This window comes from Syngnathus floridae, chromosome 4 (assembly GCF_059516105.1).
Source record: "Syngnathus floridae isolate MCC-2025c chromosome 4, RoL_Sflo_1.0, whole genome shotgun sequence".
NCBI classification, from domain to species: Eukaryota; Metazoa; Chordata; class Actinopteri; order Syngnathiformes; family Syngnathidae; genus Syngnathus; species Syngnathus floridae.
Window position 1 is genome coordinate 14,976,030 of NC_142416.1, and position 26,799 is coordinate 15,002,828.

The 26,799-nt window shown below is 42.6% G+C and overlaps 2 protein-coding genes, 2 long non-coding RNA genes, 1 other non-coding gene and 1 pseudogene across 7 annotated transcripts; 3 read left to right on the forward strand and 3 right to left on the reverse strand.

Moving 5' to 3' along the window:
- Nucleotides 1-580: 580 nt before the first annotated feature.
- LOC148399370 (uncharacterized) lies at nt 581-4,826 on the forward strand. Its single transcript, XR_015857893.1, has 4 exons — nt 581-690; nt 781-932; nt 2,927-3,019; nt 3,203-4,826. It is a non-coding gene; the product is annotated as an uncharacterized LOC148399370 (long non-coding RNA).
- LOC148399371 (uncharacterized) lies at nt 1,148-7,207 on the reverse strand. The gene is made up of 3 exons (XR_015857892.1): nt 6,609-7,207; nt 2,778-2,826; nt 1,148-1,631 (listed from the first exon to the last, which is right to left on the reverse strand). It is a non-coding gene; the product is annotated as an uncharacterized LOC148399371 (long non-coding RNA).
- Nucleotides 6,622-10,135, forward strand: LOC148399372 (uncharacterized; annotated as a pseudogene). The gene is made up of 9 exons (XR_015857891.1): nt 6,622-6,962; nt 7,450-7,722; nt 7,938-8,396; nt 8,477-8,524; nt 8,817-8,849; nt 8,922-8,963; nt 9,032-9,064; nt 9,173-9,223; nt 9,488-10,135. The product of XR_015857891.1 is annotated as an uncharacterized LOC148399372 (transcript).
- On the reverse strand, nt 9,743-14,462 carry fam114a1 (family with sequence similarity 114 member A1). 2 transcript variants are annotated; one of them, XM_088372814.1, is made up of 12 exons: nt 14,119-14,462; nt 13,098-13,397; nt 12,896-12,980; nt 12,594-12,820; nt 12,175-12,309; nt 11,956-12,108; nt 11,751-11,892; nt 11,437-11,525; nt 10,842-11,039; nt 10,542-10,760; nt 10,406-10,459; nt 9,743-10,312 (listed from the first exon to the last, which is right to left on the reverse strand). In XM_088372814.1, the coding sequence occupies exons 1-12, from the start codon at nt 14,335-14,337 to the stop codon at nt 10,190-10,192; spliced, it is 1,944 nt and encodes a 647-aa protein (XP_088228940.1). In that variant the 5' UTR covers nt 14,338-14,462; the 3' UTR covers nt 9,743-10,189. The 2 variants fall into 2 exon arrangements, with proteins under 2 accessions (XP_088228940.1, XP_088228941.1); XM_088372815.1 differs by having other exon boundaries at nt 11,760-11,892; nt 14,119-14,460.
- Nucleotides 14,463-14,686: 224 nt separating this feature from the next.
- Nucleotides 14,687-14,758, forward strand: trnap-agg (transfer RNA proline (anticodon AGG)). The gene has a single exon. It is a non-coding gene; the product is annotated as a tRNA-Pro (tRNA).
- Nucleotides 14,759-14,989: 231 nt separating this feature from the next.
- On the reverse strand, nt 14,990-26,532 carry klf3 (Kruppel like factor 3 (basic)). The gene is made up of 6 exons (XM_088373859.1): nt 26,263-26,532; nt 20,304-20,364; nt 19,348-19,921; nt 18,959-19,106; nt 17,201-17,367; nt 14,990-16,847 (listed from the first exon to the last, which is right to left on the reverse strand). Exons 2-6 carry the CDS (start codon nt 20,343-20,345, stop codon nt 16,666-16,668), a joined length of 1,113 nt encoding a protein of 370 aa, XP_088229985.1. The 5' UTR covers nt 20,346-20,364; nt 26,263-26,532; the 3' UTR covers nt 14,990-16,665.
- Nucleotides 26,533-26,799: the final 267 nt, after the last annotated feature.

Here is a 26,799-nt window from a genome sequence, read left to right on the forward strand (position 1 = left end):
GAGTCCCTCGTTAAGTGCACCTGCGTGAAAAGTTTTAGCTCCTGCAGACCGTGAAATGAGCTAAAACTTTTCACGCAGGTGCGTTTAACGAGGGTAACTTGGAAAACATATTGGAACGCGGCCTCGAGGACTAGAGCTTGACACCTGTGACCTTTGACCATGATATTTCCCTAATAAAGTGGCCTGTTATTAGGTACACTTGAAAATGGCGGTGTACCTAATGGAGTGTCCGTGTGATTCCCTCGTTAAGTGCACCTGCGTGAAAAGATTTAGCTCCTGCAGAACGTGAAATGAGCTAAAACTTTTCACGCAGGTGCGCTTAACGAGGGTCACTTGGAAAACATATTGGAACGCGGCCCCTCGAGGACTGGAGGTCGACACCCCTGGTTTAAGTGAAAAGTGCCACACCCGCCCTCACCCCCACTTTCTGATTGGCTGTTTGATCTGTGACGTCACTTGGACACTCCATTAGGTACACTGCTATTTTCAAGTGTACCTAATAAGAGGCCAGTTCATTATCATTTGAACAAAAATTTTGAGTGAACCGATTCTAAAGATTCAATTCACTCGAGAACTGGAATGCACATCAACTAGTACAAAACAGTGCAGACGACGGTGGGCCGCCAGGTCCATTACCCGACTGGTTAATGACACGGGCTCTTGCTCAGTAAAAATTTAGTTCGATCCCAGGTGAGAGAATATACTTATCATTATATACAAGTGTGCTTTTATTGTGCAATTAACCCTTTATTTATTCTTTTTTTTTTGTACCTCGTGTAGTGTACCTATTGAAGTGTCCATGAAGTGTACCTAATCACAGGCCACTGCATTAGGGAAAAAGCTTAAGCGAAAGTGAAACGTGCCACACTCGCCCTCACCCCCACTTTCTGATTGGCTGTTTGATCTGTGACGTCATTTGGACGCTCTATCAGGTACACCACCATTTTCAGGTGTACCTAATAACTATGCATTTTTTGTACGTGTTAAGAATGTGTATTTGACTACTTGCTCTTTATTTTGGAGCACACCAACACATATTACACAACGTAAAACACATACATATTGTCATATAAAGCAGTTAACCAAATGTTAGATTTTTGTTTTCATGCCCAAAACAATATAAACAAGGAATAAAACACCAGACAAGTTTTAACAGGTTTTTAATGTTTACTAAAATAATAATAATAATAATAACAACAACAAAAGTAAATTTCAAACCAGCAATCTCATGTGAAATTGCAGTAGATATGTTGGATAACAATATTTAGACGTTATTCAAAAACTACTATCATACACGTTATTTAAAAACTACTATAAGTGTTATAAAATCAAGATTACCCAAAGAGAAGCATAATCTCCACGTTGCTGCATAACGGCGCATCCCTTCATGCAATAAAATTAGCCGTTAGCTTGGAGAAAACGCGCATAAAAGAAGTGCTGTTTCAGTGAGTGGTTCTTTCTTTCCTTGGCAAATCGACATTCTGGCTTACATAGTTCACGCTAGGAGGGAGCCGCAACACGTTCACTGACTGATCCGTTGATGCACGGGAAGGAAGGCAGTTGACCCATTGACTCGTTCGCGAACGAGAAAGTCAGGACTCGTTCCCTCACCGATCCGATCTCGCGATGAACTGGAAATGCAAATCACTCTCACTCACTGATGCGTTCACTCACAGATCCGTCCAGTTGATGAACAGGCAATGCTATTCACGACTCGTTCGTGAACAGGAAGTTACATCATTTTCTTCTTCGTTTTGTTTTACGGCGAGATGTCACCACTCCAATGGGCATTGCCGACATCTACTGGTTAAAGTCATATGAACTGAATTCTTCACGCTCACTGAAAGAAATTCGTTCTTTTGAACACTATTTTGTACTTACCCAATGCGCGCAGAACGAAATACTGAACGTATATGAATGACTCGAAGTGAAAGCGGGTCGGCTGCTGAGCTCGCTCCGTTTGACAAGTGGCTCTGTCGCTACGTTCGAACAATTCAGATTTCGGGTTCGACTCCCCACCCCAGCAAAATGTGCTAATCATGAACGTACTGACGCTTGTCAAACTTCTCCCCGCAGCACTATCCGCATTGCATTGCGCGCTTCTCTCAACTGGGAAAAAAATAAAGTAGTTCATTTTTCTTGTTTTTTGTTATTTACTTGTCAAGGCTGTTCTAAAACACCAGTTGGTATGTTTTTTTTTTTTTTTTTTTTTACCTCATATTAGATGAGGTAAAAAAAAAAAAAATCACGTCATTTACTTCATATGGTGTACCGGCACAAAAGTTAGAACGAAGCACCGATGGCTGAGCGGTTGGGCACATTGTAGAGCGACTACTCCTTGCGCACACTCTTAAAATGATAGCGCCACTCCCACCTACTGCAGTGGATGTCTAATTACTCTTTAATCTAGTACAGAAAAACATGTTCCCTGGTGTCACACGCGCCCCCTAGGGGGGTGCGCCCCACTATTTTAGAAGCACTGGTATAGGCCAATGTCAGTCGTCTCTTTGGCAATCAGCGGGTTTGCGGCGTCTCTGACCACATTGTTAATGAAAAGTACACTATCCATAAATCAAATACATAATGTGAGCTGGAAAGTTATTCTAATAACTATGCAGACATCATTAAATGCGGATAGTTTACAAATATTCAGGCCAAGGCCAAGTGTACTGTTTGCTGTGCAAGAAACTAATTTGCATAAAATGCACAAACAATTCATAATCCCCCCCTTTAGTGTGTGTGTGTATGTGTGTGTGTGTGTGTGTGTGTTTGCTTACAGACACTTGTGAGCAGGTCTCTTAGAATGGCTGAGGCATCAGTTTGCGGCTGCATACAATAGAACAGAACACACATTCTGAATTATTAATAGAAATGAAAACAACTCTTTTTTTTTGTGTCAGTGATTGTCTCGTATTCTTGTCCTTAGGCAGCAGCCACCTGGCACCTGAACAGCTTTCCCACGACTGAGTGCAGCACTCGACTGGTGCCGGCATACATGCAGCAATTTACGTGTGGCAAGGTTAGGCAATCAAACACATACAGATGGATGGGCACACACGCAAACAAACTGCAAAGACCTTACAATATATTTCATCAGCCTCTATCTTTTTTCCACTGGTTGGCATCTCTCCTTCCAATTTCCCCAACTGGAAAAAAACAACGATGGTATCTGTGTCATTTCCCTGCTTTTTTTCCACTATAGTGCTGCAGTGCCCTCTTTTCTTGTTCCGTCTCTCCGTAAATGGGCCGAGAGAGGAGAGGAAGTGGAAAACACGACTGAGCAACCGAGCAAGAGATGGAAAATGAGAGGGAGCATTTACAGCCAAATAAAGAGCAGGCCTTAATAATTTAATCTGCCGCAAGCAGCTAACCAATCACAGAGAGCCCATCGCTCCAATGGAAATGAGAAAGAGATAGCGGGCGCCGCTGACAGCCCCGCCATACTGTGATAAATTATTTCAGGTCAAACACTTGTTAAAAAACTCTAAAATCCTCCAAGTCAAATGTCAAAACCAGAGACAATGAATCATAACACTAAAGAGGAAATGAACATGGTGCGCTCCTGAAAAGTTTTCATATTTTTCTACAAAGTCAAGCCCAATTGCTAGTTAATTTTTTTTTCCAACAATAGATGTCATTTGTTCAAGACTCAATGAATTTGACACCCCTGCTCTGCAGGCCTTTGACTGACAGGTACCCAAGAAAATTATTATTTTCACATTGTGGCATTTAATGACCCACCCCAACATGAGCATTTATTTTAGCAAATGCAGTCTTTCTCCGGAATGATGCAATCTCTAGCACAGCCAGTCAAAAAATATATATATATATTGGTGGTGTGATTCCACACCAGGGCAGCCAGTCCAGAGACTCACATGTTTATACACAATTCCAAAGTCTGTTTTCCATTATACGTCGCCTTAAAAAATGTTATTTGTGTTTTATTTATTTATGTGTTCTTCCTACCATTAGCACATTAGAAGTACAACTTCAATTGCTGACATTCAATGACAAAGCACAGTAAATTCAAGTCAAAGTGACTTTTGGAATGCACAAATGAGTGAGAAAGTCACAGGCGGTTTCCTTTATTGCGCGTATAAAGAAAGATAATCATTAGACTCAGGCGATGGGCAATTTGCCCTCCAATAACCAAAAGGCAGTTTGTGACTAAGTGCAAGATAAAAGAAAAACGCAGATGAAACATGTTGAGAATACAAATGAGCACATTGTTAGCGTTTAGACAGAGATTGTGACTCAGCATTAATCGGCACTATGTGGGATAATTACTGGAGGGGGTCGTTTCAAGGATATCAGCTCACTACTCAGGGAGCTTTTAGCTTTCACCTTGTTTACTGGCAGAGTGAACGAATGAATTCAATCAACTGAGGAGAGTTGACGGAATACAGTTTCTCATAAAGCCACCAGCTAGACACGGCATGCAAGAAGTGAATAACATTATACAGAAATAAAAACGTTTGCATGCTCCCCCTCCGACATCAGTGAGAAGACCAATTTTATTGTCACTGATAAGATTGTGATAAAAGTAGTCTAGACGCATGATAGCATTTATTTGGCATAGAAATGCTGGGCTCATCTTTCATCATGCTTTCACAGTACCTCTGAAAGGCTCTAAATATAGAACACACACACACCCATGCATGTTAATGTAAAAAAAATCAGACTGTGAGAAAAAGCTATTTCCACAATTTTATCTATCGATTTATCTATATCGAGCAATCAATTGTTTGGTCATCAAGCAATTTGTCGTGAGTTTTTCGGTGTGTGTTTTGATTGTGTTAATGATCCAGTTTTATTGCAAGCACCGTCCACATGCAAAAATGTGTTTTCCCAAGAGGCCTATAAAATTTGATGGTGCAAGTTGAGACCAATAAAGCCTTTTTAAGTGTAAATGTTTATGTTAAGTCATAAAAACACAAGTAGATATTCTCAAGTACCCCGATGAGCACAGAGATTTTCATACAGTCAATTTATGGAGTGGAGGCACTTTTCTTCTTCTATTGCACTGAGAGCTGTTTAGGTGAGCTGCACTTGGTGCGCATTGATTTTTCCTTATGTTCAAAAGATTTTATGGACGCGGGCTTTTCACACTCGGCATAAAAGGTTACAGGTATCGGAGGAGACAGCCAGGAAGGGTTGCAAAAGGGATGCAGCTCTCTCCAGTCAGCAAAGTGACCTTGAGTGACAATAAAAGAGGACCATTCCAACATTTTGAAAAAGAGAAGCGAAATACACGTAGCTACAATGCACAGACATCTTTCTGCACACAAAGATCAGCACCCGAGATGGAAGAGGGCAACCTTTCCACCTCTGAAGCTCACCTCATCTCCATGTAGAAGCCTATAATTGCGACATAACGTTTCATAGAGCTTTTGAGGCGACGCCTCACTGCTTACACAGCACTAAATCATTGTGCGCTCTTTCCTCCCCTTCCTCCTCCTCCCTTTCTCATAGATGCTTTCATTTCCCGATACTTTATTGCTTTCATCTCTCTTCCATTTCAAAATAATAACTTAGATCACAGCGATTTAATTAAAAAGCCCAGGGAAATGTTTTCAAGTTTATAGTCTGTGTCTAGCAAAAAATATATAATTCTAGAACGGTATTGCAGATATTGTTGTTTTCTATTGCTCCCAGTATGACTCAGTGCACTTTGACATTACCAATGTTACCAGTAAGCACATCATTTTTTGATTTGGCAAGGCATGTGAGCATGTGAGCCGCAGAACCAAAAAGTATGAGGCAGCGAGGCTGTCAACTGTGTGGTGGAGATAAGACCTCACCTGGCAGCTGTGCCTACAACAGGATATGTGTGTGTGTGTGTGTAATTTTTTTTTTTTAGATTTGAATGTTGATAAATGGTAATCATTTCCAACAGCAGATGCAACAGAGTGAGCATCTTTTTAACTGTGACAAAGTAAAAAACAATTTTTGATAAGAAGTGTGGATAATTCATTAGAAACAGCAAGTTTCCATTTTGTCCGCAGGCCTTATGCAAATGTTGTAGGCAGAAGGATGATGCTCGAAGTTGTTGCATCTATTTTCTCAAGTCATAAAAATTAGTACTGATTTAACAACTGAGAGGATTAAGCAGACACAGCTCCAACATTTGAAAGCGGAGAGAAAGGCTTGATTTTTTATGACTTTGAAGCCTCATTTTACGCAGATATTGTCGCGTTTTTTTTTTAACCTTTTAAATTTGGCAGGGTTGTTAATAACATTATGGTGGGTCAAATTTAGAGGACATATTTATTGTCACTTTAGGAGGACTTTAAGAAGAACCAACAATGAAACAACATTTGTCTGATCCACAGCAAGAAAACTTTTTAACATTAACAATGATGCTAAATCAACACTGGAAGCTCATTTTCTGTCATTATGGCAAGATTAAGGATGATTGATGTCATCTGATTTGTAATGTCTATAGATTCACTCGCTTCAGTTCTATCAACACTAACACGACACTAAACACATATTAACGCGACCATTTAATCAAAACTCTAATCGCAACACACTGTCCATCATCTATTACAGCGCACACCATTGCTCCTCTCAACACTCTCACTCAGATACATGAGATTTCGACTTACATTGTGCTCGCAGGAGATCAAGATCCATTTGTCAGCCTTGGTGTGAACCGCGACAGGAAGTAGGAGCGGAAGAGAAGCGTTGAGCCGCAGCGTGCTGAGTGTCGACGGCCCTGTTGCTTCATCGCCTGCTTTGTTCTCAGCCGTGAGCTTGGACGCTCGGCCTGCTGGGATCAGATGAACCAAGAGAGGCAGAAGAGGGAGGCAGATAGATAGCACAGGCTTAAGGTCACTCTGGAGAGTGTGTTTGTGCATGTGTATGTGTGAACATGACATGGTCGATTGTGACTAAGCTTATCGTCCTTGTGATTTTCATCGTTGTCATCTGCCTCCCGGATTTTTTCACTTCATACACAGGTGAGGAATTACATTTGTGTGTTTGTGTTTATAAGGCCTTCTACTACTAATACTGGCTAGGCTTGTGGTAGCTTCTAGAAAAAAAACTAGAGCATTCTAATCAAAGTTACATTTAGAACATTGGACAAACCGGCTGTATTGCCAAAGGGGCAACAAAACCTGAAAAAAATACTTTGATTACAAATTTGAAGCATAGTACACATTTTTGGTATGATTTACATAAAGTGTATATAGCAACGCGATGAGCCAACTTTAAGCCTGAGCTCCAGTTCACCTCCCGTAGTAGACAGTTTCTGTCTTGTGTAATGGTTTCCCCTCTTGCTCACACGTGCTCACACTCGGTGCTTTCCTCACTTCTTAGTCTTGTCACACGTTTTATTTTCCAATTTTACCCTGCTCTGATTTGTTTACCCGAAAGTCTTTTTCCTCCACTTCTCGCATGTCCAAATTACTGCTCTAATATTTGGATTGTGCAATCTTCTTTCAGTATCAAAAGTCAACCTGGTCTGTTTGCCGTGTGAACGGGACAAGCGAGCCAAGAAGAGGGAAAACTGGCAGAATGTGGAGGATGAGGTGAAAAGAAAGACGTCATGTGACCCGCCTCCCATCCCAGGAGGTGAGGAATGGCGTGAGAGGTGTGACGAGAGAGAAGCTGACAGCGGCCCCACGTCAGACGATGCAAGCAGCGAAGAGCCTCACACGAGTTGGTATATGTGTGAAGGCAGTGTGGCGGAATTATATCATAACAACTCATTTTCAGGTACCTGTGAGGATTTAGTTTACTGTCAATTAAACATGGGAATTTGTATCATTATTGGAAAACATGTCTGACATTGCACCAGTAAAGTGATCCAAACAAACGAGTGACAGTCAAACAATTTATGAATGCTGTCATCTCAAGACCTGCTAGCTGCGAGTCTAACTTCTATATTTCTCACTTCCAAAAATTAATTTGATACATTTCTCCATTTCTAGCGGCAAATGTCCACATTGAGGTGTCAGTGAAGCTTCAACTAGGAAATAGTACCTTTTTGAAGCTCACCTTAAGTGGCCACAGAAATTCCAGCTCACTGCAGCTTCAGCCACCTGAGAAGACGGACGACGGAGGTTGCAGCGTGGCATCTTATTGCTGTGCGCTGGTCCCGCCCACGTCTGAGACATCCAATCACACCGTTTGTCTGCTAAAACTGTCGAATTACACAGTTCCTCCTGTCGCAGAAAACAAAGAGTTACTCAAGACACAAGCAGGTTTGATTGGGAATTTATGACTAACACGTACTGTTGGTAAATCTTTGATATTAAGCGTTGCTGTCTCTGGTCCAGACGAGTGGAGTGCTGCGTTGAGGATTCTCTGGCTGGTTCTCTTGTGTGTGGTATTGCTGACCTTGAGCTCAGCTTTCCTCAGAAAATTGAAACGGAGTGGACACTGCTGCAGTAAGACACACACACTTCAATGCACAAAAAGCATCCCAAGTGGCAAATTTGAATTTACCTGCATGTTTTCTGTCCATCAGAGAAAGTACATCCTCTTGGTTATAGCTTCACTGGGCAGCAACTGAAAGGTGAATCTCATTTTCTAATTTCAAAGTAAATTTATGGTTTCAGATGAGGGTTTTCAAATAGAGTTGAAGTGGGATGAAATTAATTCGAATGGACACTGAAATACATTTAATCATACTGGTAAAACCTGGAGCATTAATTGGGGTTGGTTTCAAATTGGGGCTTTAAACTAGAATTAGGCATTCAAACTTAGGTTTTAAACAAGTGTTGTTGTTTTTTTTTAAGCTTATAGTATTTTCCATCACACACTTTGTATCAAATGAAATAATGAGATCTTATTTGCCTTTTGACTAGATGGAAGCAATGACAAGATCAAGATTTTAAAAGGTAACTTCTGTCGCATTTTAAATTCGCGTACGAGCATTTAGACATGACTAACTATTTATCAATATTTTTCAGAGAGAAACCTTCATACGTGTGAGCTTCGCTACACATGGTCAGGTCAGTAAGATAATAAAATTAAACAAAAAAATTAAGTATTCTCAGTGAACTTATGTTTTTCATGACAGGATTATCTACTATTCAAGAGGTCCAAGTAGCCGGTAGGAAATTTCAACATGCAAACACACTTCAGCACGGGTCATAATAACATTAGTCATAAAAATACATTTGGTGCATCTGTTCACGATCTTTGTGTCTTAAATTCTCAGATGATGCAGAAACTGTACTGGATGGACCTGTGGAGCACTCTTATGTGACTGGTAAACCAACATATTCGTATGACGATTGGAATGAAAATGTTCCACTTTGCTCAAAACATTTTGCCATAGCTCTTTGCCACATGAGCCTTCATTTCAAGACAACAGGGCAATCTATAGCAGTGTTTCCCAAACTTAATTAAGCCAAGGCACCCATTTTACAATCTCATGGCAACCACAAATCAATAACCATGCTGAAAGTATCAATCTTGAAATAATGGTGATAATTTTCATGGATGTGTCACAGTAACGTTATTTCTCTTACAGCTAATCTTCATCACCGCCCAACAGTGACTTTTTCCCTCACAGAGGAGCTGAGCTGCTGAACCCAGCTCGAGTCTCACAAAGAAAAAGAAACACAACATCATCATCCATCCATGACTTAGGGTGTAAAGGGACTTCATTTTCAAATGCTCATTAACATTACAACGCAACGTTTCCACCCGGAAAAAAAAAAAATCCCTTATTATGTGGCTAAAAGGCAGGACACTAAAATATATGCAAAAATACCAACAACGAGAACATTGCGAAAGCTCAGAGCATTTATTTCATAGCTATACATGTTATTTGGATCCTAGTAGGGTGAACGTTGGGGAAACACATTTCCTTCAAGGCCATATAATTTGGAGGTGTTAGATGTCATCTAATATCGCACACAAAATTACAGTAATCATGAATACTGGCATTTTAAAAGGAAAACATTCCTCTTGTGTCAGTCAAGGCAAATGGAGTGCAAGTATTATATATATAAATATATATATATAATATTGTAAACACCAACCCATATTTGCATTTTTGGAGATTATCTTTGTGTGAAGCACTTGCGAAAACAAACATCAACAGGGTCAGCCACACACAAAAGCCCCCTTATGTTAAATTTGTATTATACACATAAATAAACAGCTTCCGACAACATTGACATAAGCACTTAGTGTGGAATTACTTTACCCTTTCTGTACAACGTGTGCGCTAATGTGCATGTGCGTCTGAACCTGTGCAGGTTTTGCAAGGTTGGCTCTCGATGTGGGCGATCTGCAGGACGGGCAGCAGAAGTTGAAAGGCATTTTGGATGTAGGTGGTACTGTTGGAGCCCTGCAGACAGAGACACAATTTCAAAGTTCAAAAAGGGCATATTTGCATCACATTCATTAACTGCAAGTGGAGTTAAAAAGTTGCAGCTCTCACCTCCAGCAGCACGCTGTCAATAAGCGGAGTGAGCTCCTCAGCTTTCCTCTGACACTGAGAAAGAACAGTTTGTATGAATTCCAACACAATTTGTGATCTCCTTTGAGCACATTTGCGTCAAATCTTGCACGCTTACCCCGACAAGGAGCAGCGTGTCAGAGAACTTTCTGGCCAAACATTCCACCTCCTTACACATGGCGCATGTCAACCTGGTGAGGACATGTGCCTGATCCCTTGCTGGTTTTTCCTGCTCTTGCTCCTGGCCATGTAGGATGAGTTCTGCCACCTTGTGGAGCTGCTCAATACTTCGGGCTGTCACTTCTGCCAGACTGCCCACTGACGACATGTAGATGGCCTGCGGATCAAACGCGAACTAAAATGAGATCACAAGTATTGAGTGTTCGAATAATGGCCCACCACAGTGATGACAACGCACCTCCACAGATTGGTGCCCGTCCTCCTGCTTTATCTCGCCCTCCTCATCCTCCCTCTTCTCCTCATGAGCCGCTCCATCTCCCTCCTCTTTCTCCTCCTCTTTCTTTCCTCCGGGCTGCTCCTGCGTCTCCTTGCCAACTGTTTCTGTAGTGACAGGCCGCTCCACCTTGCTCACCCACTCGTGTGCGCTCATGCGAGCCTGGAGATGCACAATTAATGAGCTGTCAGCGCTGCATTTTGATGTACCCTCATCATCATGTTCATCTGCACGATTAAATGCTAAGATGCGGATTCATCATATTGACAATGACACATTGCAGCTACGGATTAAAGTGGATTTCCTACCAAGGAGACAAAGCAATACTAATTGAATAATTCAGACGGTATGATAAAAAAAGTGATTACTGTAAGTATTAGTTGATTATCAAAATAAACAATTTACATCTTTTAGATATATTTTACAAATGACTTGCCCCTTCTGTCCGTTTAAAAAAATGGTTGGTCCCTTGAGCACAGTGAGCGCCCCCTGCTGTAGAAAAGATGAGGTGCCACTTCTTATGTAGCCCAAAATAAAAACGGTTGTTTTGTCTACTTACCTTATTGAGTTTGTCCGGTGTAGCAGCGATATGAAGCTCAAAGAGCAACTCGGTCAGAACACTCATGAACTCTTCATTTGCTTCATCGGCTTGTGCAAAAAACAAACAAACACACAGACAAGACAGTTAAAATCAATTCACTGTAGAATTTTGAGCGTAACTGTGTAGCTAGGATATTTTCTATAATACTTTCATAGTCAACCCAAAACAAAAAATTTGAGGTTCATATGTCGTTATATAATGTCACATGTGACTTGACCTAATCTCAGGAGACTTCAGCAAGCAGCATGATTTTAAATTTAAAATGTCACCACGTGGGTTACCCATGGCCTGCTCTTCATTACTGGTCTCCTCTTTTTCATCCTCTCTCTTGGTGAAGATGTCCTTGATAAAAATCAGCTCCTTCTTCACTTCCTCCAGCTCTTCTTCCTCAAGGGAGGAGAGGTACGCTTGGACCTGTGGGCCACACTCAGCTTTATTTCTCAATTTGCACTCTCCTTGACAAAAGTATAGGCGGACCTTGGCCTCGCTTTCATTGGACAGGATCTCGAGAGCCTCCAGATGGGACAAACCCTGGTAGTCATCAAAAAGAATCCCGTAATGAGCTGTCGGTGCGCTGATGAGCTGGTTGCTGAGACGTGCTCGCTCCTTCTCCTTCGCTTCCTTCAACATCTACAGTGAAGACAAATGTGTTAGAACCGTGCCAAGAAGGGGCGTGATCACGCTTTCTTACCATACCTGACTGAGCGAGGCGGTCTTCTGCATCAGTGTCTTGGTCTTTTTGAAACCTGGATCGCTCTCAGCCAGAACGGTCATGGTCTTTTTTCCGATGAACTCCAAAGCATCTAGCCCACCACTGATCACAGATTTACCCTGAGAGTCCAAGCGCGACATAAAACAGAGGAATTTTTTGGGGTCAGGTAATATATACAAATAAAAGAAGAGTTTGCAACATTCCTCCCAATAAATCCATTTTTGTCATTGTGATTCAAACTGATATTTCAAAATATTTTGAATAACTTATTCAACAGCTTGATTTGTGCAGAAACAAAACTGAGTCAAATGTGAACAGGAGGATTTAAAACAAACAATGAACGCATGTGCCTCTGTAACAAAAGGGAACCATTTAGAGGCAGATTTTGATGATGTTTGCTCACCGTGTTCTGCATAACATTGGAGATGGCAGAGAAGACGCCCCTGTTGGAGGCGCCAGCGTTGGGAGAGGTCGACTCATCATGGGCTGTCACCTGGACGCTTTCCTCTCCTCCCTCTGGCTTCTCCGCCATTGTGTCTTCCACTTCCTCGCTGGCCTCTTCCCCCACGGAGGTCTTATGCAGACGCAGAGCTTCTCCTGCCTTCACCTTGACCGATGTCAGACTATGACCTGTTACACACACAGACAACATGAAAATCCAAAGAAGACAGAACATGGATGGATGAGGCCATGTGTGAGACGAACCCACTGTAGAAGTGGCGCTGCTCAGGAGGGATTTGCCCCATGAACCCCAACCTCCCCAAACTTGATCGTTCTTCTCATGTGAGCTCTGCACACAACAGTTTTTTTGACATGAAGCATTGGCTCAATTTTTATTTTAGATCAACATGAGCATCCTCAACATCTCTCAAAATAAATCTAGTGCATCTATCTCTGAATGACCGACCTTCCCATCCTTCTCCTCTTCCGTAGCATCTGGCTCCAAGCTCACTGATTGGTCACATTCCGTCAGCTGACCCTCAGTCTCCAGCTGACTCTCTGAGGAAGTTAGGATGTCTCTGGTGTCTTCGCTCGCCTCCTCGGTGGCCTGCAGGATACTCTCGGGGATCTGTGGAGGTTGATGAACTTCAGCGGACTCTGCGGGGGCTTCAGGGACATCGTGGCCACAGTTGGGGTCAGAGTGTGGGGGCACTTCCGGTGCAGGGAGGCTCTCTGCATCAGAGGGGGCAGACTGGGACATGGTGATCTGGAAGTGGAGATTATATCTGCTTTAATATACTGAACATGATAAGAGCGTTTTGGATGGTATCTATGTAGTGGTGAGCCAGCTGCCATAAACACTATCAGAAGCACTGACCTCGTATCAAGTCATCTCTAATAATGTATACAATCGATAAGCACTGCATGTAAATGAATTCCCTCCCTCTAATGACAAATACGCATACAAATTGTGAGATTTATTCAACTAGTAACCAAACAACAGCACCACATTGCCACCTGCTGGTTGCTGACTGTATATATTCACAGCGTTTGTGTCATCCTGTTTTATGTACACACACTGTGTGCAGAAACTTTGATTTTGGTTGTTTAAAGGTCTTCAACATCAACCTGCGTGTCTAAAATAAACAAAGTACCGCGGGAAGGTCACAATGATTTGCAATGACTCTTATGCATTGTTAATCACAAACCTAAACAGTCATTTAAATTTATGACAGTTAAGTAAAAGCGTGTCATTAGTTCATTTAACCTCTCATAACACTAGCGATGAGAACTTCCAAATAATGTCAATTGCATTGCATCGCACACGCTTGCAAACGCAAAAATTCTACTTCATCTGATTGTAGGCGTGTCCAAAAACGCCTTCAACAATGCAGATACGTTGCTGAAACATTTTGTCGTGTTTATAAACCGGGTGAAGCGTCTAACTTTGTATTGTTTTGGTGCATGAAAGTGACAGCTCAACTCACCCCTTTGGTACCAGCCGGCGGCTCCTCTTCCGCCTCGCCACGTCGGCAGGCCGGTGAGTCGCCACATCGAAGAGTAACAACAGCTGTTAAGAGAGGTCCTCGCGCCGTCCATGAACGATCGTCTCTAGGTTGACACAAAATCACCGAAGAGTAAACGCCAGTCAAGATATTCTCTTGGTCCTCCTCGGAATGCATAGTGGGATCTATGCATTTTTGCATAAAAAAAAGTTGTTGCCCAAGATTGAAATCTGTCAAAATTGTAACTTGTGCCTGCCCGCAACTACCGTTCTCTGAGTAACAACGCGAGGATCATACTGCTCTTCATCCATCTCAAGGAGTGGAAGTTACTGACCGTTGAAGAGTTATCACACACATGCTATAATATAATATTGTCATTTATGGTCGGGTCGGGCAATGACATCAGTGACGTGTAATTGCAGTACAAGGTCATGCGTGACGAAATTGTGCATGTTGTAAGTGGTGCTAAAGTAAAAAGCAAGCAGGAGTGGGCTAACGCATGCCTTCTTTAGGTTTGCTTTCACCAAGTTTAAATTTCACGCCGACATGCGGCTCGTTGGTCTAGGGGTATGATTCTCGCTTAGGGTGCGAGAGGTCCCGGGTTCAAATCCCGGACGAGCCCAATCTTTTCATTTTAATTGATCCCGGAAACGATGTAAAGTGATAAATAGCCTGTACTAGTAATTCAAATCTAATCCAATTAATCAACAATAATAGCACATGGTTATTAATATTTTTACAGTACTGTAGATATTTAGTGATTCTTCAAACCTACTCCTCAAATATTGATTCCATGAATAACTGGACTCATATTTTTGAATTACCATAGAGCAAACAAACAGAATGCGCACAATTCTGAAAATAGTATCAATAAGTTTATTAAATGGTATGTATATTCTGTTTTAAAAGAAATTGCAGACAGATCTGTACAGTTATGTTCACAGTTTAACACATTCCCTTTGAATTACCAAAATAGATTAAAAAGAGATAAGGTTCATGATAGACACAACATTGCAGAAATGTGTAATATTTTTCATTATTATGAGTATCAAAATCATGCTTAATAAAAACCTGTATTTGCCCTTTCAGTCTAGCAATTATAAAATATAAATGAATATAATATATATTACAACTTATATTTGCAGACACAAAAACCTTTACAAGCAAAAAACTGAAAAACGCTGATTTGTTGAGCCGCTACATTCGAGTATGTTTAGTTTATGAGTGGATAAATGTATGCCTTTGGGAATGCTGTTTTGAATTTTAAAGTGCACACTGCATGGAGACATGAACACACAGAAATTGTTTTTCTCTTTGTTCTCAGGCGGCTGTAAAGAAGGCCTAGCCAAATGAGAGAAAACTGGAATTATTTTGGAATGCAGAAATATTGAAAGCAAACAAGTTCTGTTCGGTTCCTTGCCTTAAACGTTGACATTTTCCCAAATAAAAGTGTCTCAAGATAAAAACTTACATTTACATTTCATCACATCCCTTTCAAACAGACCATAATATAAATATACTGTACTGTACTGTATAAGCTTGATAAAGAAATGAGATATTTTGCTGCACTCAATATTATGTCCTCACCGAAACAGTAATGCCCCAAGTGCAGCAATGTTCACATTTCTGAATAAAATCCATCAAAATACTTTCTAACCCAGATTAAGTGCATCTTTCTTGCATTGTGTTCCATTAAAGTGTGCACATAAGAGAAGGCATTGTTCAAGCTTTTAGAAGCAGATGAGGTGTGTGCTGTTTCAATTTGGGGATTAGCATTAGCTGAGTTAGCCACATTGCTGACAAATACGTGTGATGTGATACAATGTGGAAATTTCACATTTCATTGGCCCTTGAAGGCAATTTAAAAAAAAGTGTTAGATTTGACTAAAATTTGTTCATGTGTGTGTGGAAAGTACTGAGCATTTGGTCCATAACTTTGTTATCCAGTTTAAGGTCCATGTACTCACTAGTAAGACAATGACGTGCTCTCGTAGCATGTTGAATTTATGCCCAAAGGAAGTGATAGGAAATGAAACTTCAAATTTGCTTTATGAAACAGTTGCTGTATTTTTTGAGTCCTCGAGATGGTACTCTCAGTTCAACAATCAAAAAATACAACTGGTTCATGAAGCAAATTTGAAGCTTCATTTTGCCATCACCCGTTTACTTGTACATGGACCTCAAGGCCTACAGAATAAAGGTCCAAAGGGCTTTCCATATGTGTGTTTTATAAAGCCACAAGGGGTAAGCACTCTCAAACCAGCTGAGATGTTGCAATCCATTTGAAAAGTGAAAATGTCTGGATCCCTAAATTGGAATGGCAACACGCGGTGAATGATTCGAAGGTCTGTATGAGTAGCAGTAGGATCCCAGCTCATATTCAGGTCAAAGAGGTGAAAGCGTCAAAGCTTGCCCTAATCCATACATTGGAGTCCAATATTTATACCCCACTCGCCCCAAAGTCAAAGTGGTATAGTCCAACGTTGACTTCAACACCAGGTTTTAATCAAGTTGTCCTGAGCTGGAGTTTCACACCAGGAGGTGGCGCTTTTTGTGCAAGGCCAAGTGGTCGGAGCGGGAAAAGCTGCGCTCGCAGTCGGGACATTGGAAAGGTTTGACTCCCGTGTGCTTGCGAAAGTGGCGGGTCAGCTCGTCCGACCGGGCGAACTTCCACGTGCAGCCTTCCCACATGCACTTGTACGGTTTCTCACCTGCATGAGCACACAAACACGTTCACGGTTCAAAGAACGAAAAAATGCTTGAGCAGTTCTGTAGCACAATCAAATGCATAGTTTGTCAAGCTTCACTGAGCCAAGGTACGCACTTCACATTGCAAAAATCTCACAGCTACTTTCTGAGCCCTTTTAACCCCCTTCGCTAGCCAAAACAGCAGCATTGCTATTTGCATCCATCTTTATACTTTAATGGGCTGTGTAACTTATTTGTTCTGTCCAGTTATTGACAACTAGCTGCATTTTATGATTGTGGTTGTGATTCTCAGTGGTACTGCCGTGCAATGTATACTTTTTCTAGTCCCAGGAACCCACAAAGTGAAGTATCTGACCTGTGTGCGTCCTGCGGTGCGCTTTGAGGTGCGAACTCTTTGTGTAGACTTTGTTGCAACCGGAGAAATCGCAGCGGTGGATTCTTCTCTTCTTCAGTGAGTCTGGAGATTCAGCAGGGAGAGGATGCTGAGCGGCTGAATGGACAATAACTGACGGGTTGTTGCCCCTGAAAGCACAGCGAGAAGAGAATGGATCATGTTAGAGGTTCAACCAGCAGGAGGCGTCTGTGTCATCTTCTTTGCGAAATGTTGAAATCACACAAGTGAACTGTTATTTTGGCAGCGGCAGTAACCCTCCCGCGCAATAATAACGTTGAAAAACATCTCCAGCTTTTTCCAGTTCACCACACCTTTTGGTTTTGTTTCATCACTTTTTTGTCTCTGAATAGTCTAAAAATAGGCCAAGTACTGTGCAAAAGTCAACTACATTCGTTGATTAACGAGAAAGGGGCAATCATAAGGATTAAGTTTCTTAATAATAATAATTTTTGAATTATTATTGTTAAGTTCATTCAAATGTGGGTTCATAATTGAATATCTAAAAAAAAAACTTGTAACTTCTGAAAGTTTTGGGGAGATTTACCAAACCGTTCCACCTATTTAAAATCCTACTTGAGATACTGTGTAGCACTCATTCCAATGAAAAATACAGAAACATTGTATTTTAGTGGCACAAAACTGCTCACACACCTCAAGTCTCATCAGATTTGATGACAGTTCCGTGATGTTACACACTGACTGAACTTTTTTTTTTTTTTAACACTTGCGTGTATGAGTACGTGTGAGTACGTGTGTGTGCATACGTGCATGTGTATACAGCGGTGTGATAAAGCGGTGGTTGAAAGCAGACGCAAGGTGCTGAAATATGAATCTTTCACATCGGTCCACTGCAAAGGAATGCTTAGTTGCGCACAACACACACACACACACACACAGTGGGGAGCCAACGTGACCTATATTTTGTGAGGTGATGACAGCACTGGCCACACCCACAGCCACACTTGGCACATTGACATTCATCGTCCCAACCGCTTATCCTCGATGACTTCCAAACTATGCCAATAACTACCTGACGACACTTGCCCATTAAATGGCGGATGAAAGGCCGAGGAATAAGCACAGATGAGCGATAGGAGAAGCAGAAGAATAGATGCGGGACCTGCAGATGCCAGACGACGAGCGCTAAAAAAAACACAGGAAGCGAAAAGGAGGGGGGAGGTTGTTACGAAAGACAGAACAGGAAGTGGAAGAGTGGCGGCGACAGGATTCGGATGGCTGATGTAAACTTGTAAAGCCGCCTCGGCGCATGGAGACTCATACCAAACGACCTCGGTGCCTGGAAGTTCAATAATAAATGGTGCAGCGAAAGAATTTGGAATATCCATTGTATCACCTGTTCACATCCATAATCGTTTGAAGAATAAACTTCTACTACAAAAACGTTTGCCATCATGTATACAATATTACGGTTGCATAATTAAACATTAATTGACCTGCAACATCTTAATGATCCTTTTATTGTTGAGCTTGATTTTGTTGAAATACCTCCTCAATGCTGCACTTTGAATTTCTTTGTATCCATCCATCGTCAATATAATCAAATATGAAACTTTTGTGTTTACAAAGTTTCCTCATGTTTTTGTGCCCATGTATGTTTGTATGATAGCAGATTTAACAAGTAACCATTCTAATACTTTTATTTCTTTCGCCTGAGCACAAAAAAATGATTAAGTATGGTTATACAAGTGTAAAACTTACTCAAATCCGTGCGGTATCCTGATGACCGATGACTTCATGTCGTGGCTGCTGTGGTGCTCATGGATGAGCTCAGGACGAGGCTCGGTTTTGATTAGCTTGTGCAAGTCGTGGGCATCGCCCCGCCCACCCAATGACTTTGTGGATTGAACTGTGCACAAAGTCAAAGTCAAGTCTCTCGCCAGGGTTACAGTTAACACATGTCCAATTTAAGAAATGAAGATATAAACATGTTCTGAAATGATAAATGTGATTATTGTGATTTGATTTGTGACACGATTTTTTTGTTGTTTTTGTTTTGCAGGAAGCAAAATAGAAAATAAATGAAAAAATGACTGTGCATTTTGTTTTGGAGTCTGTTGAAGAAACAAAAGCAACAATTGAGGGCCCACCTGTTTTGTGCTCTCTGCTCCGATGGTGATGACGATGATGGTGATGATGGTCCTCGTCTGTCGTAAGAGGTGGGCTCACCATTATGGGCTGGTGCAAGTGGAGAGGGGAGGGGTACAGGACAGACAGAGGCACCATGACTGGAGACACCATGACCCCTGAGCTCTGGATGACGCCCGAGCCCGCGCCCATCATAGGAGCCACCATGCTGGGGTACGACAGCGAGGTGGCGTGCGGCGGGAGATTGTGGGACGGCGAGGGGTGCCGCTGGGTCAATTGGGGGGAGCAGCGCGGGGAGACGCGGCTGGCAGTGCTGAAAGGGGATGGTGGGGTGCTTCGTGAGGAGGCCGGTGAAGAGGCGGACGAGCAGTGAGGGGACGACGAGGTGGAGGTGGCGGAGGAGGACGAGCGCTTGCTCACGGACAAATCAACAGGCTCCAGCTGAGCGTGCGATGGGTTGCTGGCGGCGTGAGACTGAGCCAGAGCCTGCATGTGGCTGTGGTGGTAGAGGTGGGCCGGATGGGAGAAGATGACGCCGTACGGCTCCGGCGTTTTCACTAGCGATGAGTAGAATGACTGTGAAAGAAAAGAGGAGAGGATGCAGGAGAAGGGAAAGGGGACAAAAGAGCAAAGATGAACATTTCCGCTCATGCCGGCGAAAACAAGCTTCTACCTTCCAAACAACTACAGGCCGCCAAGAATGTCAGCACAGCTTTGCTTGGGAATGTCTGTCAGAACCGGTGTTGATTAGCCTCCTGAATGACGGCGTGCGCGGCCATTGTATGCAAATGGCCACTGTACTGTAACGTACTGTTTGTCCAGGAAGAGTCGGAATGTGGGAACTGGGCTGTCTCGACACGTAGCATGAGTGCGGGTCGCTATGTGCTGACTACATGGCATCAAAACATGCTCAGGCATGAGACACGCACACACACACACGCACACACATGTGGCTTACCGTCTCCATGTCTGTCTTCAGGGGGTAATCATACATCAACATGGCTGCAATGGCCGAAATCCTATAAAGCATAACACACAGCATGCTTAGCATCAATAAAGGAAATGATATGACATTTAATATTATATGAACAGAACGGTGGACGGAAGAATGGTTCTAAGGTCGGGGGTTGAAATCTGAGAGTCCACTTGATCATCCTCATAATTTCCCCAAATAAGTTTCTTAGATGCAATTAAAATATTGTGTTAAATTCCCCAACTTATTTTTTTTTCTCAGTTTGTTAACTTGAAATTTTGAGTTCAACTGACTTCCTTTCTATGGAAGATATGGATATGAAATATGACTATATTTTCATGCTGTAGACATAAATATGAAATGCATTCAGAAGAGATGAAGATCAAACTTTACAGTTATTTTTCTACTAAGTAAAATGAAAGCATTATATATTATTACTCTTTCTTTTAATTCTAAAGAAACTCTGATGGCTTCTTATCAATTCTGCTGTTTATGGATCTTGTTTATTAACCTATTTGCTGTATCCTCTTCCTCTCAAAGTTTTTAACAACTCACAAACACCAGTTCCTTTCTTGGTTTGCTCCACTGCCTGCATCCATTGTAATGGAGACACACACACAAACACCAGGTGTAACCACAATGACTGTTCCTCAATAAGTGTGTGTGTGTATTCACTAGAGCCTTTAGCTAACATGACCTGTACTGAGAGAATTTACCTTAAAGCAGTTGTGTGTGTTTGCGTGTGTGCATGTGCGTGACCCGATCAAAGTCGACAGTCAGGAGACAAGTTAGCCTTTAATTATTAACAAATGGGACACAAGAACACAGGCCCTCACGCCCTTCCAAAACAGACACACGCAAACAGACACACCGGGAGTCCAGATGGCCAACAGACCAATGGGAGAGCGGGAAGCTTTGCCCGCCGGGTCAGGAAGGGTGTGAACATGACGACAGAGGACTCGCCCATGGCGCGGTTCCACAGAAACACAAAAGAACGAGCAGTCAGGTGTGGCCGGCGTGCGTGCGTGTGTGGCTCTGCGTTCTAAAGCGGGTTTGTATTGTGTTGTAGTTCAACTGCAGGTCAAGCAGTTGTGCTTTTGTGCTTGCCAATCAGGTGACGTTAGGAGCACAAACAGACGTTTTGCGGCGTAACTTCTCCCCTTCCGACTGTTTGGACAACGCTCAGGCCTACTGTGATTTTAGCAATGAGGAAATAGTTTCATGCCAACAATATATATGCTGCTTTTTATTTTTTGCCTGCTGTTTTCATACAAGCACAGATATGGAAACGCTATGTTGCAGAAAAAAATCACTTTGGCTGAACCCTTTTATATAACTAACGACATAAATATTATTTCAAGCTTCCCCCCGGGGGGAAAAGGCCTATAAAATATTGTACACTTCTTTCTGGAAAGATTTTTTTGCCAGTTTTTGTGTCACTGACATTGGCCTTGGTTGACATTGTTTTTTGATGGCCTCAAGGTATCGTCCAACCTATCTTTCAATGTGACATCAATTCTAAAGTGACTTAGTGTGTCAAGCTGTTCCCAAAATTACAGTGGCAAAATCTCTCCCGAGCGCTCTAAATTTCTGAAACTCCTCAAAAGACACAGTCAAACATTTCCCCTCACATTTCATGTCCTCCGAGGTTGATTTATGCTCAGAGAGTTCAATCTTCTTGTCAGAACATGCAGCAAGGCACACAACAAATTGATGTTGGCAGATACAAGGCCACACACAGATGCTCACTTTTCTGCATATTATTTTCATTTACTAAGGTGAGAGCCTTTAGGTCCAAAGATACTGAAGTAATTTTGAATGTAAATTATTAATATTGATTATGATCATCTTCGAGAACATGTGGTAAGTTACTGCTTGATGAGGGACAATCTCTTCTCTAAGGATGTATCAAAAAGCAGACCCGTCTGAAAAAGGGAAGTGGACAATTTGATACATGCAAGATTTGAACGATGCAACATCAAGTGAAAGTGACAGTCAGCCTGGTAAGCCTACAAAATAATCACATCCAGCGAAGGGAGTACCAAGATTTGCAGCAAAAGAATCATTTGGTAATATTTGTGTCTCAGAGTCACATGTAAGAAACATTTAAAGAGATTCAGCAATTAAGGTCAGCCAAGAAATGCTGAAGTAGGAGGTAACATTCACACTTGCCACCACATATTAGCCCCTCTTGCGCAATCTAATGGGGCTTTGAAAATGGAATACTGGTTGACCTACAACTTGTCGAGTTGAAATGCGCTATACAAATAAAGCTACCTTGCCTTGCCACATTTAAAGTGAATTTTCGCATTGGAAATAGAATTGATCTGTTCCAGGTGCCAACACTTACAGGCTGTGACATTTGAACATTCTTCACTGTTATACAAGTCGAAAGAGACAATAGGCAATCTTAACACTGACAAGTGAGAGGAGCGGGCCAAAATACTCCAAACAGATCTAAACCACAATTAAAACCACAAGAATTAACTAAATGGATGCCTTTCTGAGGGTGTCAATAAAAACACAACATTATTTGCGATTCAACTCTTCTACTAGAGATCATAAGTCTGTGCATGGGTAACTAATTTGCTCGGCTGACCTACTTTTATTGTCGGGCATTGTATAAAGCAGGCTTTTTGCATGCGGCTCAAGTTGACCTGCTGGAAATTATACAACACAAAGCACACTCGAAGCTGAGGTGCCAGTGTGTGCTGCACCTACTTTGTAAATAAAAGTCGACTACCTGTGCACTCTTGATGTGTGTGTTTGTGCATGGAGAGTGTGGTTGGCAAATATTGTCCTTTTAGGTCAGTGGCGCTACTGTGTGCCCAACCTCGCAAGACAGCGCCCACTTTAACTTCATCTCTTCTCGAAACTTGTCTTCTTCTACATCGCTCGCTTCCTATCTATCGGCACCGCACGCTCTCCTCTTTCCTCTCGCTCCATGAATGATAAAGAACAACATGACTGAGGGGGGAAAATATTGTGGCTTGGAGTCCCTGGCTACCGACTTAACCACACGCGTGCACATACGCACACACTCGCATGCATGCACACAACCACACACCACGTTTCTGCTTGCTCAACAGAATACACACATTAAATCACTAAAAGCTTAAATTATAACAGACATGAACACATGCTCATGCGTGCACACACACAGACATAGACACACACGCGTGCATACACGCACAGGGGGCTTTGCGCGTGCACGCTCTAATGGCAAAACTGCTGGAGATGATGAGATCACCAGAGAGAGCGCAAACCTCCAGACGACAGCTTTGTCCAAGAAACACGCCACAACTCACATTTCTCCACATTCTTTTTCGACTTCTCAGTCTTTACGGACTCATTTCCACTCTGAGCTCATTCCTACTTTACCCCCCCTCCTCCAATCCACCCCTCTTAGCCTTACGGGACGGAACTGATTAGTGCCGACTGATTAGAATGCTAACTGCATGATTCATCAAGGTGATGAGCTAATATCAGAGTTGTTTTCATTTACACCACCATGAAGTTGAACTTTGATGTTTATATGCCAACAACCTGGTCAAGATTTTTTTTGCTATTCATTCATCTTCCAAAACGGTGTAGTCAAAATGATCGACAATCATTTGAAGTGACACTGCCAGGCCAGTAGGTGGCATCTTACTGCTGGATGTAGTGCCCTTGTAGGAAATATGTACTTCTCCAGTGGCTTCTACTGTGTTCAGCCGTTAATGTTTTGACAGTGACATACTTCTGCATGCCCAAACATTTAACAGAGAACGGTTAGTAGCACATACATGGAAACAGTAAGTTTTGACAAAAATGTTTACTAGTATTTCTTTAAAATCCATGGACGTGTTTTCAGATTCCCACTGTTACGTTCAAATTCCGATAGATGACATCAACATGCACCGATGAGCTTGCGCTCCATCATTATGATCATCTCCATTATTAACCCTGTTCATCATCACTCCAGTGCTCATTCACACCAGCACAGAGCCCATCTCTTGCACAACGAGAGTCTCTGGAGAACCAGACACAAGGAGGCCATCAGTCAGGAAAGATGAACCAAAATCTATCATTACACACACACACACGCACGCACACTAAAAGACATGCTACAGCTGACATACGAAGACACCGTGCACTCTGCGGAAAGGTGAAGCTTTCCAGAGAGCAGCGGAAGCCCTTGCACTGTTATTATTTCCACACGGCGTGATGGGTTGAGGGCGCTAAAGAAGAGAGGGAAGCCAGAGAAAGAGAAGGGAACAAGGGGAGGGAGGCGGGGGGGCTGCTGCTGGGGGCCTGTGGTTTCCTGTCTCACTGCCCCCCGAAAAAAAAACACTTCATCTCCCTACCTAAATAATAGGAGAAGGCGAATGGAAGAAAAACAGAAAACAGCCACACTAACCTAAACTATGTCAAACTGGAAGAAACAAGGAAGCAAATATGACAAAACCTCAATGAACCTCAAGGGGAGGTGGTGTGTGTGCGTGTAGAAGAGTGTGAGTGTGTGTCTGTTGTGTGTGCTTGTGGGAGGCGGGAAGAGACAGATCCGGTGGTTGAGACGCAGGGCTTGTGTAACAGCCTGTTCGCGTTTCGTTTTACGGCCCGTCTGTGTGTGCTCACCTCTTCGGCTTCTTCCCAGAGGAAGACCAACTATCCAGCAGCCACCAGTTTAATGTTTAGCTCTTGTGCTTCACAAGACGTGCCCTTTGAGCAGTGTGTGTGTGTGTGTGTGTGTGCGCACTCTTACGCATTTTGTTCCACCAGATAACATCAGCATGTTGATTCAGGGAAAGAGGCGCAGGGGTGGGTGGATGTATTGGGGGTGGTGGAGGTGGGGGGGTTGGCCCTTGAGACAAACTAGTGTCCAAATAATCATAAATAACTTTCCTTAAAGCTTCCACCAGTGCTCACAAAGGACTATGAAGTCAGACAAAGAAGCTTGAGGTTGCCCCCGTTCCACTCATCCGCCCCCCATGTCCACATCCCTTTCTCCTCCCTCGCTTTTCGCTCGTTGGCCTCTAAACAGGATGAGGGCTTCATATGCCAAGAGGAATGTGTGACGCAAGCCTCAGCCTTGAAACAAAGCACAGGAAACGTGGAGAGACACACAGCCAGGGGGATGGAGGGACGGGCCTCGATGAGAGGATGCGGGGGGTAACGCAGCGCATCAGGTGTGACTCACACACCTGTCACCTCACATCGTGTACTCAGCTGTCACCCCCAGTCTGTCTACGTTACTAGTTTGGCATCATAATCACCTCAAATGGCATCATTAAAGAGCTTCATGCTTTCCAGCACACTCTGAACAATCAGGGCAGGAAAGCGAGGGAACTGCATTTCAAACAACCCGACTCACACTCACAACTGCCCAGATGTATCTGTAATTGACATCTTTGAATATTTCTCATGCTGTTGTTACACACAAATATAATTGATGAGAATTAATGGATCATACAGACTGAATAAATGTAATCACACACTTGACTTCAAAGGGTCCACTGGTACATCTTGGGAATCAAACCTACGGTCCTTCACCCCATGTGCGCATTTGCAACCAATTGGCTACATTTGCATTCCATTACAAAACGTCCCATAAGAAGCTACAAAGTATTTTAATTTAGACACCATATGCCAGGAATGGATCCCCCCCCCCCCCTTGTAATCACTTATCACATTTAGGACAAATGCGCACACGCTACACTCCGGGAATCGAACCATAATAATATATATTTTTTCCCCAGTATAAAATTAAACAGCGTACTTTTCAATGTGTGAGACAGACCTTTAACAGACAAAAGTGCCGTTTAATTATAATTCCATGCCTCTCAAATAAATAAATGCTATAATTATAATTAATGACACTAAACTTTCTTCATAGTGTGTCAACGAGGCAAACCAAGTGTCAACCCTTTTGGTTTTTTTCGTTATTGAATGATGATCAACTCACCTTTCAGACGAAGCAGGAGCCGTCTATTTGCTGGAGATACTTGGAACGACTTTCTTCGCGTTAGTCCGCTGCAAAGTGATTCTACTGCGGCGTCACTGACATGAGAACAAGTCCGTCAACTCCGCGCGGTGGTGTCGACGCGCTGAGGGCGACAACTTCCCTAACTTAACGAAATCCACTGACTTACACTTAGTGTGTCTGTCAGTGTGTGTGTGTCTTCGATGTGTCGTGTAGAAACTGCTGCTGTCACATGATCCACACTCTGTTTTCTCCGTGGGGTCGGTCCGCTGGGCGGGACCGAGGCGGGGTGGTCCACGCGATGTGCGTGCGCGCGCGCGCTCTCTGTTATTTTAACATTGTAGCGGACCTTGGGACCAGTAGTTGCGTATAGTTGTGTGTCTTTTACATCATATTGTCTTTGTAGCTTTGATGACTTTTGTTTTGTCTCACTTGTTGGCAGTCAGTCATAGAATAAAGATTTGTTCCTTACTTCTGCCACAACATGATTTATGGGAAATTATTTCTACTTTTATTGCA

Coding starts and splice junctions, on each gene's coding strand:
- fam114a1 (XM_088372814.1), bottom strand. CDS start 14,337: ATGCAAAAATGCATAGATCCCACTATGCATTCCGAGGAGGACCAAGAG. Junction 13,398..14,118: donor CGCCGGCTGGTACCAAAGGG/GTGAGTTGAGCT, acceptor CTCCACTTCCAG/ATCACCATGTCCCAGTCTGC. Junction 12,821..12,895: donor CAGCGCCACTTCTACAGTGG/GTTCGTCTCACA, acceptor TGTGTGTAACAG/GTCATAGTCTGACATCGGTC.
- klf3 (XM_088373859.1), bottom strand. CDS start 20,345: ATGTTGATGTATGATTACCCCCTGAAGACAGACATGGAGACG. Junction 19,922..20,303: donor TGAAGACAGACATGGAGACG/GTAAGCCACATG, acceptor TTTCTTTCACAG/TCATTCTACTCATCGCTAGT. Junction 16,848..17,200: donor GCACCGCAGGACGCACACAG/GTCAGATACTTC, acceptor GTGCTCATGCAG/GTGAGAAACCGTACAAGTGC.